At 35.6% G+C, this 18,978-nt stretch overlaps 2 protein-coding genes across 14 annotated transcripts in view; both read left to right on the top strand.

Moving 5' to 3' along the window:
* The window catches only part of eml1 (EMAP like 1), a 50,108-nt gene extending 43,423 nt beyond the window's left edge, over window positions 1–6,685 (top strand). For all 6 annotated transcript variants that reach the window (XM_026286183.1, XM_026286182.1, XM_026286181.1 and 3 more), the window contains 13 exons: window positions 93–188; window positions 287–421; window positions 1,115–1,214; window positions 1,576–1,727; window positions 1,834–1,959; window positions 3,112–3,243; window positions 3,405–3,472; window positions 3,760–3,848; window positions 3,978–4,075; window positions 4,335–4,422; window positions 4,989–5,084; window positions 5,323–5,453; window positions 5,559–6,685. In XM_026286183.1, coding sequence (XP_026141968.1) covers window positions 93–188; window positions 287–421; window positions 1,115–1,214; window positions 1,576–1,727; window positions 1,834–1,959; window positions 3,112–3,243; window positions 3,405–3,472; window positions 3,760–3,848; window positions 3,978–4,075; window positions 4,335–4,422; window positions 4,989–5,084; window positions 5,323–5,453; window positions 5,559–5,684 — 1,437 coding nt within the window. In that variant the 3' untranslated portion in view covers window positions 5,685–6,685. The remainder of the gene's footprint in view (window positions 1–92; window positions 189–286; window positions 422–1,114; window positions 1,215–1,575; window positions 1,728–1,833; window positions 1,960–3,111; window positions 3,244–3,404; window positions 3,473–3,759; window positions 3,849–3,977; window positions 4,076–4,334; window positions 4,423–4,988; window positions 5,085–5,322; window positions 5,454–5,558) is intronic.
* Window positions 6,686–7,184: 499 nt separating this feature from the next.
* The window catches only part of LOC113117473 (ena/VASP-like protein), a 29,875-nt gene continuing 18,081 nt past the window's right edge, over window positions 7,185–18,978 (top strand). Inside the window, exon 1 of one of the 8 annotated variants that reach the window (XM_026286173.1) lies at window positions 7,185–7,595. In XM_026286173.1, coding sequence (XP_026141958.1) covers window positions 7,591–7,595 — 5 coding nt within the window. In that variant the 5' untranslated portion in view covers window positions 7,185–7,590. Of the gene's footprint in view, window positions 7,596–11,327; window positions 11,573–14,547; window positions 14,753–18,978 lie in introns of those variants that run through there. The other 7 variants (XM_026286172.1, XM_026286171.1, XM_026286170.1 and 4 more) reach the window with 7 other exon arrangements.

Here is an 18,978-nt window from a genome sequence, read left to right as displayed (position 1 = left end):
GGGTGAGTCAATGATGGTGGGTGAACTGTCCCTTTAAATACATCTGTCAAAAGAGGTTGTGAGTGATCAAATTTGAAATTTAAAAAATTCAGAACGGAGGAAGCTGGTTGTGTGTTGTGGACGACTCCAATGACCACATTCTGTCTGTGTGGGACTGGCAGAGGGAGGAAAGACTTGCTGAAGTCAAGGTGAGTGCTATTCAGGATAGATATTGAACAGATACATTAGCAATGTCAACAAGAGGTGTGCAGAAATGAACTCTTTCCCTTTTTCTCTGCCCTCACAGTGCTCCAATGAGTCAGTCTTTGTTGCTGATTTCCACCCGACAGATGCTAATATGATAGTAACCTGTGGAAAGTCACACCTTTACTTCTGGTCATTAGAAAAGGGATCTCTTGTGAAAAAACAGGGTCTTTTTGAGGTAATCTGTCATAATCCTTTGTTGTCAAATTCAGTGAATCTTTTTTTCACATTTTATTTAATTAAATTGCATGTTCGGATATAGTGAAATGTGCATGTACATCATATACACTAGCAGTTGAAGGTTTAGACACATCTACTTATTTTTTATTATTACAGTTGTATACTTCTAAGAATAATGGTGGGGTCATCAAAACTAAAAAATAACAAACTGACGTATGTGAATTATATTGTGTAGTAATCAAAAATACAATTAAAACTATTTAGCTTCTGGTGCATAATGGGATTAACTAAAAAAAATTATAACTAGAATGTTACATTTGTAAAGAAATGTATGCATTGATATTTGTAGTTGGTAAGAATTTGTAATGTTTTTGAAAGAAGTCTCTCCTGCTCACCAAGCCGCATTTATAGAAATTTTTCATGATATATTAATGTCTGCACTGTCAACTTTTAGTCAATTTAATGCATCACTGCTAAATTATACATTTCTTAAAAAATAAAAAATAAGAGTTTAAGATTAAGCCTTTTATTAATTCAAGATCCTGAGAAACTTAAATTCAGTTAGATGTGCCCAAACATTTCACTGGTAGTGTAGCTGTGGAGTATTAAAATCATGTAATCTCTGTCTTTCTGTGATACATCTATTGCATTTTCTGCTTTAAAAATAAAGTCATATTTATGTTTCTTGCAGAAACAAGAGAAGCCCAAGTTTGTATTGTGTGTGACTTTTTCAGAAAATGGCGACGCCATCACTGGAGACTCGAGTGGAAATATACTTGTGTGGGGCAAAGGTAAAAGAATAAAAGGCTTATTGTTATGGTGTTATTTATTGATTCATTTGAACATCATCCTCGATTGAACTGTATAAAATATCTTCTTTATAAAATACAATTATGAATGCTGTACATCATAACAGCTGTGTGTTTTCTAAGGTTGATCCTGCTGCCAACAAAATATTTTTTATTAGTGATAATAAGAAACTGTGCTCTGGCTCCATTTTTACACAAAACAATAAGACTCTTTTCATGTAGCCTGTGAACACCTGTGATTGTCTGATATACTGATGACGATGATGATGATGATGATGATGATGGTTTCCATTTTTGTAACAGTTGGTTTATATAATGCATGTTTTCTGGTCATGGTTCACAGGATCTAATCGTATTAGCTTGGCCATTCAGGGAGCACATGAGGCAAGCGTCTTTGCACTTTGCATGTTGAGAAATGGGACGCTGGTCTCAGGGGGGAAAGACCGTAAACTCGTCTCCTGGGACGAAAATTATCAAAAGATTCAAACGGTGGAGGTAAGTTATCATTTTGCAGTGTGCAGTATGCATCTGTATGCTTGAATAGTAGTACCGATCAAGCAGGCAGTCTTAATTTACCAGCTATTTTGTATATTACTCACAGGTGCCTGAGTTATATGGTCCTATTCGGACTGTGGCTGAAGGACGGGGAGAAACGGTTCTTATTGGCACTACCAAAAACTATGTCCTGCAAGGCAACCTGGATGGAGAGTTCATACCCATCACCCAGGTGAGTTAACCAGTGTAGGTACAATACGCTTGTGTGACCAAGTGTGTCCAGAAGATACTGTATATAATAGACATAACACATGGAATTATTAACGTATTAAATTATAGCAGAATTATTAACTAATTTCTCATTTCATTACAAAATTTCTCTGTACTGTTTGTTTTTTGTATATAAATTGGATATTGGATATTGATTATGCTCATTTCTCATGATTTTAACATTTAGATGATACCTTTCTTATCTTCTAACATTCAATTGATTTATACTAGAATAATAATAATAATAATAATAATAATTTAAAATAAAACAAAATACTTTTAGTATATAATATTTAGCATATAATTAATATTTTATATAACACATTTAATAATATATTACAACTATAAATAATATTTAATAAATTTTCTAAATATGTTAATAAATAAATCTGAAATCTTTAGGATATCATTTTATTATGATAAAAAGAATGTCCATTTTTAATACTGACCATTTTAATGTAGTGATGAAATTTGCTATTTATTTTATGTTTCTATGTTACATTTTTTTTAATTAAAGGTGTTTTTTTTATTATATTTAAAGTATTTTAATTAAATTATTTACAAAGTAATTATTAGAGAAGAACTGATTAGTATTGATCAATATTAGGTATATATTTGATATTTATTATGATGCTTTCTCCCTATTTTTACATTTACACTTACATAATATTAATATTAATCTTCAAAAGTAAAAATTATTGAAATATTTTTATAACAAAAATTCTATAATAAATAACACTTAAGTATTTAGCAAATCTCAAAACGAACATCCATTTTCATACTGTGCATTATAATGTTGGGATGCCTAAATTCACTTTTGTTGGTATTATATAAAATAACATGAAATAATTATTACCTTATCAGTATGGGCCAGAATATTAATATTAGAGCATCCCTAGCAGGGTTCTCTAGATGTTGAAAATGTTTTTGTAGAAGAAAGTTTATTCCCTTATCTGTTGCAACAAAATGAATCATTTTAGACTAAAAGGCTAATTCAGTTTGAGGTTCTAAAACAGAATGCATTTGATTTCGAAACTTTCTTTCAAACTTCAGTTCAAGCCAGACTGATTTCGCCCACACTGATATTTAAGTCTGTTGCCTGTTTGATTGTCAGGGCCACACAGATGAGTTATGGGGCCTGACTGTACATCCTGTGAAGCATCAGTTCCTCACCTGTGGCCACGACAAGCACGTCTGCATGTGGGACTCTGCATCTCATCAGCCCATCTGGACCAAAACATTGGAGGTGAGAGCTTTCACTTACATTACTGTAACGTCATCTCACAGCTCACACATCAGTTTCTGTAATGAAATGAGCTCTGCTGCTCCTTGGGCTGAGATGTAACTGTATTTGTGTTGACAGGATGTTTGATTGATCATGTGTGTGTGTGTTTCCCTCACGGACAGGACGCCACTCAGTCGGCCGGCTTCCACCCTTCTGGAGCGACAGTTGCTATAGGAACGCAGACGGGCAGGTGAGGTGATTTCTTTTCATCAATGGGGTCCCTGACACATCATTACAATTCAAAAAAGGGGTCTAATAGAGTGTTACATGGAAGACCCCAACACTTATTATTATGCTAATGCAACACAGGAACACAATATCATCCCAGCGGCATTGTTCAGCTGTCTTTGATTTCTTTTTCTTCACTAAGAATGCCGATAATGGCTTTGGATGGAGGGTCTAATGTTCAGTATGTTTCGGGTTTGTTTAGACCTGTGTGTTTAATATGGTCCTTTCACTCATTATCAATCTGTGCAGGTGGCTTGTGCTCGATACCGAATCGAAGGATCTTGTCACGGTGCACACGGACGGGAACGAACAGCTGTCGGTTATGCGCTTTTCTCCAGGTTCGAGTTAATTCTCCCAGCAGCCTTTTCTCTGCTTGCTGGGAAAACATTAGGATGTTAGCCAAAAACTAGCACTCATTAAAGTCTCTGCAATTGATTAAGTTGAAAACCCTCAGTTATTCTTTCCAGATGGTAATTTCCTCGCGATCGGGTCACATGACAACTACATCTACATTTATGCTGTGGCAGAAAATGGAAAGAAATACAGTAGAGTTGGAAAGTGCTCAGTAAGTATGTGTGTTTATGCAAAGATTTGACTTGAAATAATATACTGCCTGATTCTACCCGTGTTTTTTTAGTATTTATATATTTTTAATTTATATTTCAGCTTTTTATTTATTCATCTAAATGATTTTCAATTGTTTTAGTTAACTATAAACGCTACCACATAATTCTTTCTGTACATATAGACACAAACACACATCTGTCTCCTCAAATTAACATTGTTTTTTAATGTTTGGATCCACTGTCTGTTATTGCTCACAGGGTCATTCTAGTTTCATCACACATCTGGATTGGTCTGTGGATTCCCAGTACTTGGTATCCAACTCAGGGGACTATGAGATCCTTTACTGTGAGTATCTATAAGTATCTTTACTGTGAAAGCAGAGTGCACTGACAGTTCATTCATAATTCAATCAGTGCATTTGAATAAACATCGGCTTGTCATCATGCCATTATGGCTAATTCAACTCGTGATGTACTGAATAAGGATTTTTACAAATCATTTTTACTCAATTTCTATCCTATAAAATATTAAAATGTAGAAAAATGTGTATTTGTTATTAAAAATATAAAACACTATATAAAAGTGTTATAAAAATGCCCTTTTCAGACTTAACTACATATTTTTCCAGCTCTATAATTTGAACTTATAAAATCCAGCATCCTCATATTTCCATGTTTTCCAAGACTGTGGGAACCCTGATTCTTCAAAGAAAAGTAAAAAACTTGTTGAGGAGTGAATTCTAATAAGTAACATTATTGGCCCTAGTTTAATGGTATTTTTTTTTCTTCTAATTTTTAGACATTTCAGGTCATCTTGAGGCCTCCCTAGTGGACCCGGCCTCCTGTATGAGAACCACTGAGTTAAATCTGTCTGTTTAAATGTATTAACTGGTACACATTATTGTCTTTTAGGGATTCCTTCTGTGTGTAAGCAAGTAGTGAGTGTGGAGACCACCCGGGATATTGAATGGGCCACTTTCACCTGTACTCTGGGCTTCCATGTTTTTGGTAAGGTTAATGTTTTATGTCATGGATTGCAGTGTAAAATGTAAAAACCAGCTTTATTTGTAATGATACTAAATAAATATAGCTAGACTGAACAAATCACAGTCTTCCCCATGTATCCATAACTGCATAAGAGCGTTAGTTTTGTGTTTTGTGGTGTTGTTTTTTATGAATGTAAGTGTACAGCCAGAAATCCATAGGGAAATGATATACAGTATATTCTGTTCGTGTTCCTCTCCAGGACTGTGGCCGGATGGCTCAGATGGTACTGATATCAATGCTGTGTGCAGTTCAAATGCAAAGAGGCTGCTCGTCACCGGAGACGACTTTGGCAAAGTTCACCTCTTCTCATTTCCTTGCTGTCAGTCCCGAGTAAGTAGTACTAGCAAGAAATCTTAAACATCAGATAGTTAGAGATCATTTTAGTACCAAATAATGCTAATTTATGATATTATTTCTCTCGATCCACCTCTGCAGGCTCCTAGTCACATCTACGGTGGACACAGCAGCCACGTCACCAATGTTAACTTCTTACATGATGACAGCCACTTAATCTCTACAGGAGGGAAGGACATGAGTGTAATGCAGTGGCGTGTGCTGTAAAACGACCACTGTCACACTGAACTTCCTTATTTTTCTAGGATCAAGTGGCTTGGGAAAGCATTAGTGTGGCCATCGACTAGAGTAAAGTGGGGTCTAGATTTGATTTGCCTTTAAAGTGATCTCAGGACATCAATATTTGAAGTGACTCTCTGTTTGACTGTCTCACGTGTTCCCTAGGCTATGAAAGAGATGCTTTGTGATGGAAACCCATCTCTTTAGCTTTGAAAAACAAACTAAAGAATCTGATCTACAGGACAAAGTTAAATTTAATGCCAAAGCACATTGGGGATGAATAGTCCAGTCCAGTTTATCATAACACTGTCTTAACTTCTGAGGTATTGTATAGAGTCTTTAAAATACCATCAATTATACTCTATTCCATTGACTGTGTTTTGATAAATTGCACGTTACCCATCATTTTGTACTAAAATTTGCCGCCATAATGTTCTTTTATTAACTTTTGCTGCCACCGTATGGTACGGTGCGGTATTGCAGCCACCTTCCCACCGCTGAACTTTTTATATCCTCTGTGTAGTCAAATACTTACGGTGTTTCATGGATTTAAACTGTAATAGAAGTACAAAAATATTCAACCAGCCATCAAAATCCTCTCAAGGGCGAAAAATAGCATGAGTTTGCGAAACATAGTGACTGTACTGCAAAATGATCATGGCCTTCACTGACTTTCATTTGCTAAATCACCACAGCCATCAATCACTGATTTAGTCTAATCCTCAGTCTGACATCAAATCTGTTTTGTGCATCAACTAGCTTAACTAAACGCCCTCATGTAGTGCACATTTACATTAGAGTTAAGCTCCATTTTCATAACCTCCGCTTGAGAAACATGATTGAACAGTTACACTCAAATGACTGTAGTATTAATAATAAAACTAAGCATGCACAAGCTTGTTTGTAACTGTCTAACCTATTTTTCCATATTCACTGTCGGATATATGGCATAGCCATAAAAATAAAGGAAACATGTTAGTTCTGTGAAATATGAGAAAGCTTTGTTTTTGACCAAATAGGTTTGTTGGATCAAGGTTGGAGTGATATTTTGAAAGCATAATGCATACAACCACTTGACAATATTATGTTATATGAATGTATAATAAAATTGGAAAATCAGTTATTTCACCTTTAAAAAATGTTTTGCAATGATGTGTCCTCCAAACAGCAAAAATAAATAAATAAATAAATACATCAGGAACAACCACCCAAATGGAACAAGAGGGTCTGGAAGTCATACTGAAAACACATAACCCTTTACACTCTACACTGTGATGCCGTACACTAGTCATCAACATAATTTATCATTAAACTAAAGTAATTTGTCAATGCCTGTTTATATAACTGAACCAAATGAGCATGAATAACAGGAAGAGGAGGAATAACTAACCCAATGAGGCAGGGCTCAGAGGAAGTTGCAATGCGACATTGTGGCCACCAGCAGTCGCTGTTCGGCGCGTTTGTTTTTACACTATCCCCATAAGCTCCTTTCTCATTGTCATAATTACACGGTGGAGGAAAATGGCAACTCCAGTGCATGTTTGCAGACCGCATTTCAGATCGATGTTGTAGGCGCGACCATGAGCTAAACATGGGATATGTTTTGTTCCGCTGTGGTGACAGAGAGCGATATGCTGTAGATCTTTCGAGACATCTGCATTGCTTTTGATCCAAGGTCTGGCTGTGCATCGCTGGATGAGCATAAACGTTCAAGCTGACCATTGTTTTATGGAATAGTAGCCTACACGTGTTGTATTTATAATAATTAAAATACATATTTATGCGCTGATAGCTTTACATACAGCGGCTCGCCTCTGTGGCTTTGCTAAGTTTCTTTTTTCACCTTTTTGAATTATTTATTGCATTCATATATTCGTGGGGATATCATCAGAAAATGAGGTAAGCAGCCCGATGTGTTGACACCGCATGTAAATATTCATTTATACATGAAAATGCATCGGTGTGTATACATATATCTATTTGTTATATACATTTATGTATTATATAGCACTTGACACTGTTAATCACTGCCTTTGGATGTGTGTCAAACCTTGTGAGCTCCCTACAGAGACCGCTATTTTGGCGTCCTGTTAGGTGGGGATTTTGATTCTTTTTTAAGTGATTCGAATCTTTTTTAATCAGTTCATGAAAAAGATTCGTTCACTCATTCGTTCAGTGACTCTTTTGGAAGGTTCACCGTTACGTCAGTAGGTGGCGACAAGCAAACGGCCTTTCAATGTGTAATGCGACTCATGAAATCATTTACTTAAGTAAAAAAAGGCATGTTTGAGATTAAAATAAGTCTTGTTCGCATTTTATCATTTGTAGGCTACAAGTCTGCCAATAAGTCTCTAAAAATAGTGTTCACATAAAGTGACAACTAACCGTTAACGATAGGCCTAACTGTTTTTTTTTTAATGAGTTGGAGTTACGTTGTCTTGCGCTTTAATTTCTCATGGTCTTTAAACTAAAGTGATTCTAACCATATTGTTCCTCTGTGCCATTATCGTTATAGATGTGATGTGTTAGCTGTTTAGTCTGAATGTGGCTTAAGCACCATACATTTTTTCCCAACAAATAATAATAAAACAGATCTATCTGTCAGCCGATTATACAGACGACATATCTTAGTTCATTCAGTTCTTATACCAGCTGTCAAGTTTAGATTCAAAGTGACTAATTTAATTAAGAAATGTTCCTAATCCTTCAGAAAGTCCAAACAATGAAATACTAATTTACTGTCCACACTCGAATGCTAGTTGATCCGGTTATAGTGCCACTTGAAAATATGAATCAGTTATGTATGGTTATGAAGAATGATTCATAAACGTAAAAGATTCATTTGAATCATTGATTCATTCACTAACGATCCTTAGAAAACGCCTAGAAATGGATCCCCAGAATGCTTTCTGAGTAGTCAGCTCATAGGATTTGGCACACAGCCACTGAAAGCTCGAGCTGAGGTCTTTTATGAGTGAGCAGATTCTTCACCTGTTTTCTGTTCTGCTGACGCCAGCGGATGGAGACGGTGTTTGAGTGTGTATTAACGCTCATTCCGTGCCGAGATGCAGAGCATTGCCGATGGCCATGACAAGTTTAACTAAACTGTCCGCGGGAATGAACGTGGCCACATACAATATCTTATTTCAATAATAAAGTGAATGCAAGCTCGTCTCCACCCGTACAGTGAATATTTACTGGGTGTGTTCAGAGTCAACCTGGTAATGACGAATCCGATCATTGTTTCATGCTTAGTTGTGGTTTGGGAACAAATACATTTTCTGCATTTCAAATGCAAATCACAGTTATTACAACAGATTTACATTCATAATTTTAGTTATTAATAAAATGCATTGTGTTGATTTTTGACCGCCTTATTATTATTATTACGTTATTTTTAAATTGAGAATTGTTTAAATATGTAATTTATTCCCTTATTAAGACATTTTGAATTACTAAATTGTGTACATACAGGCTATTCAATATTTTGAGATCCACAAGTGTGTGAGAGTATATCAACATCAGCATGCACATAAGTTTGTGCATTTATTCCAGGCTCTCTGAAGTCTTCTGCATGTGTCCACTTTCGCTTTCCTTTATTCTCTTTTTTCTGTCTGGACTAGAAGGAAGTCTTAAAATGTACTGGCCCGGGTTGCATTCTTGCCAAGAGGAAACTGAGGAACTGATTCAATGGAATGATTTATTCAACCCTTGACTCTCTGAGCAGAAGTTTTTACTTCACAATGTAGGCTATTCTTAGCAGTAGTGCTATAATATGGTATAAGGTTAAAGCATTCACTCCCAGGAAGCAGTGATTGTATGAAATGAGCGGTTTATATAATAGGTATGAGATCAGTTGATTAGGTGAATCGTACAGCCACTGAGAGATTGTGTTGGTTTACATTTTGTGTTGTGTGTCAACAGTACATATGTAAAATCCTGCTTTTGTGTAGACATCTGAATGTTACACATGACAGTTGTCTCCTTAGGTTGAAACACTTCTGTCAGACTTGCTAGGTGTCAGTTATGCTTAGTTTCTTCTCTGTAATCTCAATTTGTGACAACATTTTTTTTGTTCTCTGTAATCTCAATCTGTTATGATATTTTGTCATTTTTTTGACTTGCCGAGCTAAAGCAAATGTATTTTCTTGTAGCGATTCCTCTTGCGTAATTTATCTGAGACCCCAAAGATGTATCAAATCCAGCTGTCATGATCGACTTGTTTTCAATGAACCGAGAGCCTCATCTGTTAGCACAAACACATTTTTACTACAGCGTGGCACAACAGTTTATCGAGCCACAGTATACATGTAATTCTTAAAAGTGTCGTTTTCAAATTATGAAATATATGGTATCTGCAAAAATAAATCCTGTTTTTAGAGTGTAAATCCTAGAGGTTTTTAGAGTACAAGCACAGCCTCTAGACGAGAAGTTAAAATGATCACTTGCTCCTTGTTCAGGTTTTGTTACGATGCAACCATTGCAGACAGAACAATACAAAACAAAAATACTACAAAGTGGCCATGAATTGCCTAATACAAGGGAACAAATTAATCAAACACTCTAAAAAATAAAAGTGCTCCACAATGCCATAGAAGAACCTTTTTGTCTAAATGGTTCCATAGAGAACCTTTAACATCTTCAGATTATAAAAGGTAAGAAAAAGATGCTTCTTTAAAGAATCTTTGACTTAATGGTTTGCTGTGAAGAACATTTTAAACACTTTTATTTTTAAGAGTGAACATGACCACAATTCAAACAAAATGTGGTAACTAATTAATAAAACATGGCTACAAATGAATGTAGTTGTGGGAAGTGGGAACAAATTCTTCATTGGTGGCCATAATATCTATTTGTATTTTTTGTATGCGATGTACTATTTTAATATGCGTATATTAGTATGCAATACTACTAAGTTATTTGCTTAAAGAGTCAGTTGTTGTAATTTATAAACTCACTGTGTTATTCTTTTTAATCATTTTAATGAATCTTTAATAAATAAAATTATTTAAATAAAAATAATTTTAACTTTACCATGGTGTATGTACTAAACCCACTTTGGACCACATGAAATGTTTTCAATTTGGGAGTTCATATAACAATTGTTATAGTCACACAATTGTTTAGTCACACACACACACAAACACACACACACACACACTCAGGTTTGTTTTTGTGAAAAGTGGGGACATTCCATAGGTGTAATGGTTTTTATACTGTACAAATTGTATATTTTATCGCCCTACACCAACCCTACACCTAAACCTAGCCCTCACAGGAAACTGTGCTATTTCAGATTTTCAATACAATCTGTTTCCCTGATATGTCCCAAAAACGCTCTCACACACACATAATCACTAAACTGAGTGATTTAACCTAAACAAGACGAATCTGTTTTCTTGCAGTGAATACCAGCAGCCTTCTTGTTTGTTCTGGAAAGCTGTATGAATGAGCATATGTGTGCATCTTAAGGATCAAGTGTTGTGAAGAGAGACTCCTTTAAAGCACAGAACGCCTTCCAATCCTTTGAGTGGATAAGAATGGATGTGAGCAGGACAAGGTGACTGGTCCATATCTGTCACATGCTTCGCTTGCTCTCTCTCTCGCTCTCATTCTCTGTTTTTCTTCTCCTACCCTCCTTCACCCTCTTTTCTCTCTCTCACACACTCCCTGTTCTTGTATCTCAGGAATGAGTGTGCTCTGTGTTTTACCTAGCTGAGAGGATGAGGGATGAACTAGGCACAGTATTATTTCTCTCTGATCCCCCCTTCTATTCCCGGTTTTCTTTTTGTTTCATCCGACTGTGAGGAATTTTCTTTCTCCTTGGTGTCTACGGAGCCTCAACTTCCCGATATGTATTCTTTTGATGACTATGGGTAAGAATTTGTCCTGTGTGGTTTTTGTTATTACCCTGTTTTCTGAGTTCCTCTGAGGATTACCATATGTTTCGCAAAAAAAAGCCTGTGTTTACTTCATCATGGTTTTGAACAATCCGAGTGGCTTTTAGTGTGTTAACTTTGCGATTTTTGTTCCCTCGGTGGAATGAGTTTATTAATCTACAAAAACATGCTTGAGATCAGTAGCTACAGAGCAGGAGTCCCAAACCCACTCCATGTTTTACTGTTGAGTCATTTAGCATTTTGAAAAAACATGGGTTTAAATAAGAAACCAGGACACTGGGTTGGAGTTTTCAGTCTGCATTTTTATAGCATTGTGAGTTTTTATCCTGAAACAGACTATTTCAGGGCAGGATGATATACAGTACAGCATTTTTTTGTGTAGATGTTTTGAAAGTGCATGGAGAAGAGATGTTCGTTGAAATGTGAGCCTGAATATTTTTAGATTCCTTGGCTTAATGGACACTTAAAACCAGAGAAGAAATGAGTTAGGCAAGATAGTTTACAGGAAATGAGAATGTGATGTTCCACAACTGGGAAGAGCTCCAGGCAGTCGACATCAGCTGGAGCCGGGTGCCATGTAGGGACAAAAGTGTGGTTAAGACCGAATTTGGGATCGCTTGCATTTGATCCGAAGCAGAGCCAAATTTGTGGTACAACTCTTTCACCAAAGCTCTTTATTTTGCTTTAGAGACAACAACTTGGAAAGTACTGAGTGCCAAGTCATGGTATTAGAGACTGTACACATGGTAACCTATTAGTAACCGGTGAAGGCAAAGCAATCCTTGAATATTTGTTGAAACTAGACTGACTACACAGCTCCTTCCTCTTTATTTCTCCCTCTGGCTGTTTTCCTTCTATATTTGTGTAACCCAGTGTAACCCAGTACAGGCCTATTTTCGCTACTGATTGCCAGTGCGCTGGTAATTCAAAGTATTTTCCTTTAAGGATAAGGATTAGTTAAGAGTGTCCTGCACCTGGTATACAGTGACCAGGATGTGGGGGAAGGGTGCAGGACATTTGTCCACTTTTCTCATCACCAAGAAAACAGCTTCCTAGCTCAATATCAAGATTTGATGTCTAGGCTTATTTATCTAGTGAACTGCATGTCGCCTGCTTTTAGAAGTTGTCCTTGGACCATATTCACCAAAATCTTAAAGCTAAAAGGTGCTCTTAAAATGAAAATTCAGCAGCAACTCTTAAAATTTACAAGCATGTCACTCCTATTTTAAAAGCTCGTAAATGTTTTATTTTAAGAGTAATTCACCAAACATATTACGCTAAGCTCCAGCTTAGCGCTTATCAAATATGAAATTAAAAAATCAATGGACTCCAGTGTCTACAACTATTCAAAATAAAGCGAATATCTGTTTTATGTTCTATAGTGAATGGATTGTTCACAGTTACCAGTCCTCCAGAGTCCTGAGTGTTTATCTTTCCATTATGGCTGTTTCCATTTTTTCTTCTTGGTTAATACAATACTGCACTTTCCATATCTCATATTTCCGCATCTCATATGATCTCAGATGATTTGTGTCATCATTTAACCTAAAGTAGTTTCCAGAGCTGAAGCGTCTCATTTTGACAGTTCTTTGAAAGCCACGCTTGTGTAAAGAAATGCTGAGCTAAGTAGGGTTAGTGTGTGCTCTGGTTTCTCTATAAATGTGTGTCAGTGACAGTCTGGCTGACCGTCCGTTTCGTAACCTGCCACATACATTTCGAATAAGAAGTAAATGTAAAAGCTGTCATGCCTCTCACGCCAGATTCATATGCTGTGTCTCAACTTCCTTTAATAGTGATTTGCCCAAATTATGTTTTCATTTAGCTGACAAGCAAAAATAAAGTTTATCTAATAATGAATGAATTAATTAAATTAATTTAATAATCACAACTCGAGTAAGTCTACAATGTCTATGAACGTCTAAACATTTGAATTGCACACGAGGCAGTTTTTATGCCAAATTTTTAATGATATTTATATCTCTACTACAATTCATTACTGAAATATAAACATTTAAACAGTGTCTGTAATAACAACTTGTCTTCATGACAGACATATTTAAACATACTTTAAAGGGACAGTTCACCCAAAAATAAAGTTATAAAAATGTTGTTTTGATGCTCTCATCAAAGAGCATCAAAACAACATTTGAATTCTGTTCTGAATGTGAAGAATCTGAAAGCTCTGATTTAGTTTCATATTGAAGTAACAGTGCACAAAGCTTATTGTGATTATTAGATGATAGGTGTGCTACAAATAATGTTTAGTGAGTTCGTTCAACTGAAAACAGCATAGACTAACGGACCTCAGTTCAAAAGATCGATTAAAACGCGAACACAATATTGTCAAGCGAGCCATAGCATCCTAGACACTGACACAGTCAAAACACACCATTGGAGAAGCGCTAATTAAATGTCACTATTTTAGTCAATGATTTTCGACCCCCTCAAATCATTTGGGTCAATGATTTCGGCTGAATATTGTCGGTTGCCACACTATTTTTAATGCGTATGCTGTCTTTGCTACAAAGAGTAAATTAAATGTGTGTGCCGGCAGTAGCATTAGGAAGCAATGTCTCGTTTTCAATTCCTCTGTCACAGCTGGGTGGGGGGTTGGGCGTCATGAGGTAATCCCCCTCAGGGTTAGACAAAACAACACATTCACAGTCAGGCCGTCCCCTTACAGAGGAAAACCTGATGCTGGGATACCCGGGTGTTAGTTAGTGGGAGCCTACTGTTGACCACTCATTGTTTAACCTGTTTCTGTTTGCTATCTCCTTGCTTTTACTTTCTTTTTCACTTTTTCCTAACAGTAGAGAGATCATACAAACTTATGGATTGTCATTTGCGTTTTTTTTTTTTTTTTTTTTGAGGATATGGGATTATGACGTTTGAAAATGCTTATTTAATCTTGGAACAAATCTCTAGATGATATAAAGCTTGTTTGGTTGGAAGTTCACATCTGTTGTGCTGTTCTACATCAGGTCTATTTTATATAAGTGTTTGAGATTAATTAAAGCAGGTTTGGTTAGAGGTTCAGTAGGGTGCTACAGATCTGTTTTGTGGATGTGTTTGAGAGATGGATGCTCATTCTGTTCAGTTCTGCCTACCACAGAGCCACAGTGACTCTGGGCTTCATTTAACTGGATGCAAAATCAGGTCAGTGTGATATTCTGTTCACATCAGTAACCTAATGTAAAGTTTAAAATGTCTGAAGAACATGTCTGAAGATGATTCATTTGGCATAAATGTCATCATTTGAATACTGTTGGTTTATGTTTAGATGCTAGCATGGATCTGGAATGAACTGAATGAAGCTGTTTGTCTTGTATCCATATATATATATACATATATATATATATATATATATATATATGCCTTAATGCTTGTGTCACATATCTAGACCAGTGGACCTCAGATGGTGTGGTGAACCAATATAGTATCAAAATTGTATCACTCAGAAGAAAAAATCTTAAAATGGATTAGTATTAAATATAATATCAGATAAATAACAGATGAATTCATAGAATATTGTAGTGTTTGTTTGATATGGGTTGCATTCTCTCCTGCCTTTTAAAAGTTGATAGTATTATTTTCCTTAGCATACACTTAAGATGTCCAAATAGTAGTCTAAATTTAATTAACCTGTCCAACAGCGACACCGGCCTCCCCTGAGCCCATTGAGTTTTAACAGACCCCCTAAAACATGTGGTGAGTTTGGTGGGGGGTAATTAAGAATGAATAGGAAGAAGTCACGTGAGATGAGGCAATGCCTCCATCGTGAAATTATTAGATATGACGGTTTATGATTGGCTATGATTGGTTCATGCGATAAATCTTATCTATTGTGTTTGTGTGTTTTTAGGGATCACAAATCAATCTGAATGAACAATGTAATGCCATTAATAAGAAAACTAATTAAAAAAATTAATTCAACAACTCATACATTTAGATATAACCACTTTGTCAAAGACTTGGAATGTCATGAAAACATGATGCGTGTGAGTTTTTAGTCAGTAATCAGCTTGTGAAATGAAATCACATCTCAGTGTCTGTGACCAATATTTACTAAGCTTTGATGACTGATGATCCGAAAAATGCAAAAATAATTAAAAGTTAACTATTTAAAACAAATAGCCAAACACAAGTTCACAAATAAAATATATTGTTTAAATTGTTAATGCCTTGAGTTATTATTTTGGAATAAATATGAAATGCTTAAAAAAAACTTGGTTTGAATAAATAGAATATTCATTATATTGTAAATGTAAAAATATAAAATAGAATTGCTGCTTTTCTGATAGTGTAAGGAGTTTTAATGTGAATTTGCATATGATTTTTATTTTTATTTTTTTTACTTTGAGGCCTCCTCATTTTTCCCTCATACATACACACACACACACACACACACACACACATAAATATATATATACTTTTTGACTTTTAGAACAAACCTGCAACTAATTTTGGGTTGCCTGCCACCAGAGTTGGGAACAAATGAGATCTCTTTTAAGCGATTTCTAAGTGATGCTCACTGATGAATTATTATAAAAGGTTGGTTTATGTGGAAACTCTGCAAAAATGTTCTGTGAGGGCCCATGTTTAATTTATATCATTATTAAAGAAAGAGGTGCTTTAGGGGAGATGTTCACTTTCGGTCCAGTGGCTCTATTGAGAAGATGTGGTGAGTGTTTCTGTTCTAACTCCAGCTCTCAGCCCAGCCTTACCCAGCTTTATTGAGAACATTCCTCAGATGTTATCTTCCTCTCAGTCAAAACCTCATAGGACAAAAAAGCATATGTAAAATTAGCAAGATTTAACCGATTATATCTAAATATATATTATATCTCCTAGCTATTTTTTTTTTTTTTTCGAAAGCGTGCAGCTTAGAGAATGACAGATAATGCCACAGTCAATGTTCTGGATAAATCTAGCATTATAAACCAGCCCTGCCTGAAACATTTAGCTGAGCACTTAAGCACATTAATTCAAAGGCAAAAAAGACTATTAGGCCATCAGCACTGCTTTCTGCCATTGTAGCTTTAACGGAGCCTGTGTGTATGGATGTGGATTTTGGGGGAGGGTAAATTCGACATACAATATTGACGTTAAGTGATGTGCTTCAGGAGCTGACACACATTCGTACTTGTAGTGTATGAACACATGGCCAATGCTGCTCTTATTTAGCAAATATCACTGAATAAATCACACTCAAAGTCTTGTTTGCATTTAATAATATTATCATTATGGCCCAGCTTCAATTATTTAATAGGATAATTATCATAATGTTTTTATTTATTCATGTTTTTATAATTATGTTTAATATTGTGAAAAAAAAACTAAACATTTCACAGAGAATCATTACATCATATACAATTAAATATAAATTGTGGCACTATTTGCTGACTCTAGTAAGAGTGGTGTCAGACGCTATTATACTCACTTCATCTTGAATTTTTTATTCACCAAGCTTGTAACATTGCATTCTGGGATTGCTTTCGTTGCAGTATGATATGTGTTTTGCCTTTCATGGTTTTCAAGTTTGTGATTTTTGATCTTTTTACAGATATATGCTAACTGGTCAAACATTTGCTGTTAGTAAGATTTTTTAAATACAAAGTTCTGACATGAAACTGCATTTTTAAAATATATGTATAAAAAAATCTGAATATATGTTATAAATAAACATTCTAAAAAGTTATACATTTTCTAAATACTTCACAATATTGCAGTTTTCAGTATTTATAATCAAAAAGGCCTAAATGTAGCTTTGGTGAGCATGCAAGGCTTCTTTCAAAAACATTTAAAAACATTTTGAATGATTGTTTAGATTTTATTGAATCGAAAGTCTGTTTAGTCAAGCTAAATATTTGTAACTTCTTGGCTGACTATCATGATTTGTTGATAAAATAAACAAGTTAGTTCTTATTTTTATGTAGTGTAGTTTAGTCATTTATTGTTATCATCAGTGTTTTCCAGGAAATAACAGACTATTGATAGTTAGTTTGATTATGCAGGGGCCAATTTTACTCCTGGCTAAATTCTTCTCAGTGCTCTGTGGCGTTCACTTCCTCGATGTTGAGATTACTGTGTTGGAGGAGACTATAAATCCTCAGTAATTTAGACTGCAGCCTAGAAGTCCTGAACTTTCTGGAAGTCAGCCTGTAATCCAGCTTCTTAGGCCTCAGAAGCTCCCTGAGAGGGGGAAGTGTCTCTCATAGGCAGAGATTTAACTTGGTTCCCACCCTTCCCAAAATGATTACTGGGTTACAAGCTAAAAAATGCCTCCCTATTTCACACAAACTCTCATTTGATTCAGCTCCATCCTCCCACACTAATAACAGGGGACTTCCATATTATACTTGCTTTACTTTGTGTAGCATTTTTGCTTAAAATAACCCCAGCTATAATTTTAAGTGCTGCTATTGAGTCTCATTGTTTCATTCCCTCAAAAATATCTTACAGTAAATAATTTGGCATTCAATATTTACTTTTTATTCACTAACCAGGAGCTATGCGCTCTGAAGTAGTGAAGACATTTGAGTATTTAAATTAATTCATTGCCATTTGTGTCCAATTCACCTTATGTCTGTAAATAAGGGTTATTACAGATCGCCTTACATTGCATTTGGTGTAATTAATGCTGTGCTGTTACCACCCGCAGAAAAAGCAGGCGTTAAAAGTAATTTGATTTAAAAGAGATGTTTATGTACATCTATTATTAATCATGGCAACAGTTTGTCACCAGATGATGATCAAATGATGGTGAGCAGTGTTACATCCAGGCTTATATCCAGATGCAGTAGACTCCATCGGCTTAGAGCCAATTCAGGCACATTCTGTTATTTTCCACTGAAATCTGTCCAAACGAGGCAGTGAAGATCTTGTGACCAGACATAAGCAGAGTTAGACCTTGTGTTTGGCCTTGAGCTGAGACAAAATGTTTTTTACATGAGATTAAAAGGAGCCTAGTCCTGTCAAGCTCCCTCTCTTTATCTCTCGGTTTGGGTGAGTGGAGACCAAGTTCACTGCGGGTGTGATGATGGCAGAAGCCAAATGGGAAATGCCAGGCTTTTCACAGCTTTTATTAATTATGGCGGCTTATCAACTGGGAGTCTATGGCCGATAACAGCTTTTATCGCCTTTCTCTTACAGTGTCTTGAATAAACTCAAAATATCTTGGCTTGGAATTTGTAAAACTACATAGTTTTTACATTCTAGTCGACTGATGACTAGACTTAAAGGGATAGTTCACCCAAAAAGGGGAATCAGTTCATGTATTCACTTTCAAGTAGTTCCAGAACTGTATGAGTTGTTTTTTTATTTATATTATGGAAAATAATAATAATCTAAGATATGATGAAATATGTAATACATGTAATAGA

This window comes from Carassius auratus, chromosome 17 (genome assembly GCF_003368295.1).
Source record: "Carassius auratus strain Wakin chromosome 17, ASM336829v1, whole genome shotgun sequence".
Classification (NCBI taxonomy): Eukaryota; Metazoa; Chordata; class Actinopteri; order Cypriniformes; family Cyprinidae; genus Carassius; species Carassius auratus.
The sequence above is the reverse complement of the archived record's forward strand: the minus strand, read 5'-3'. Positions and strand labels throughout refer to the sequence as shown.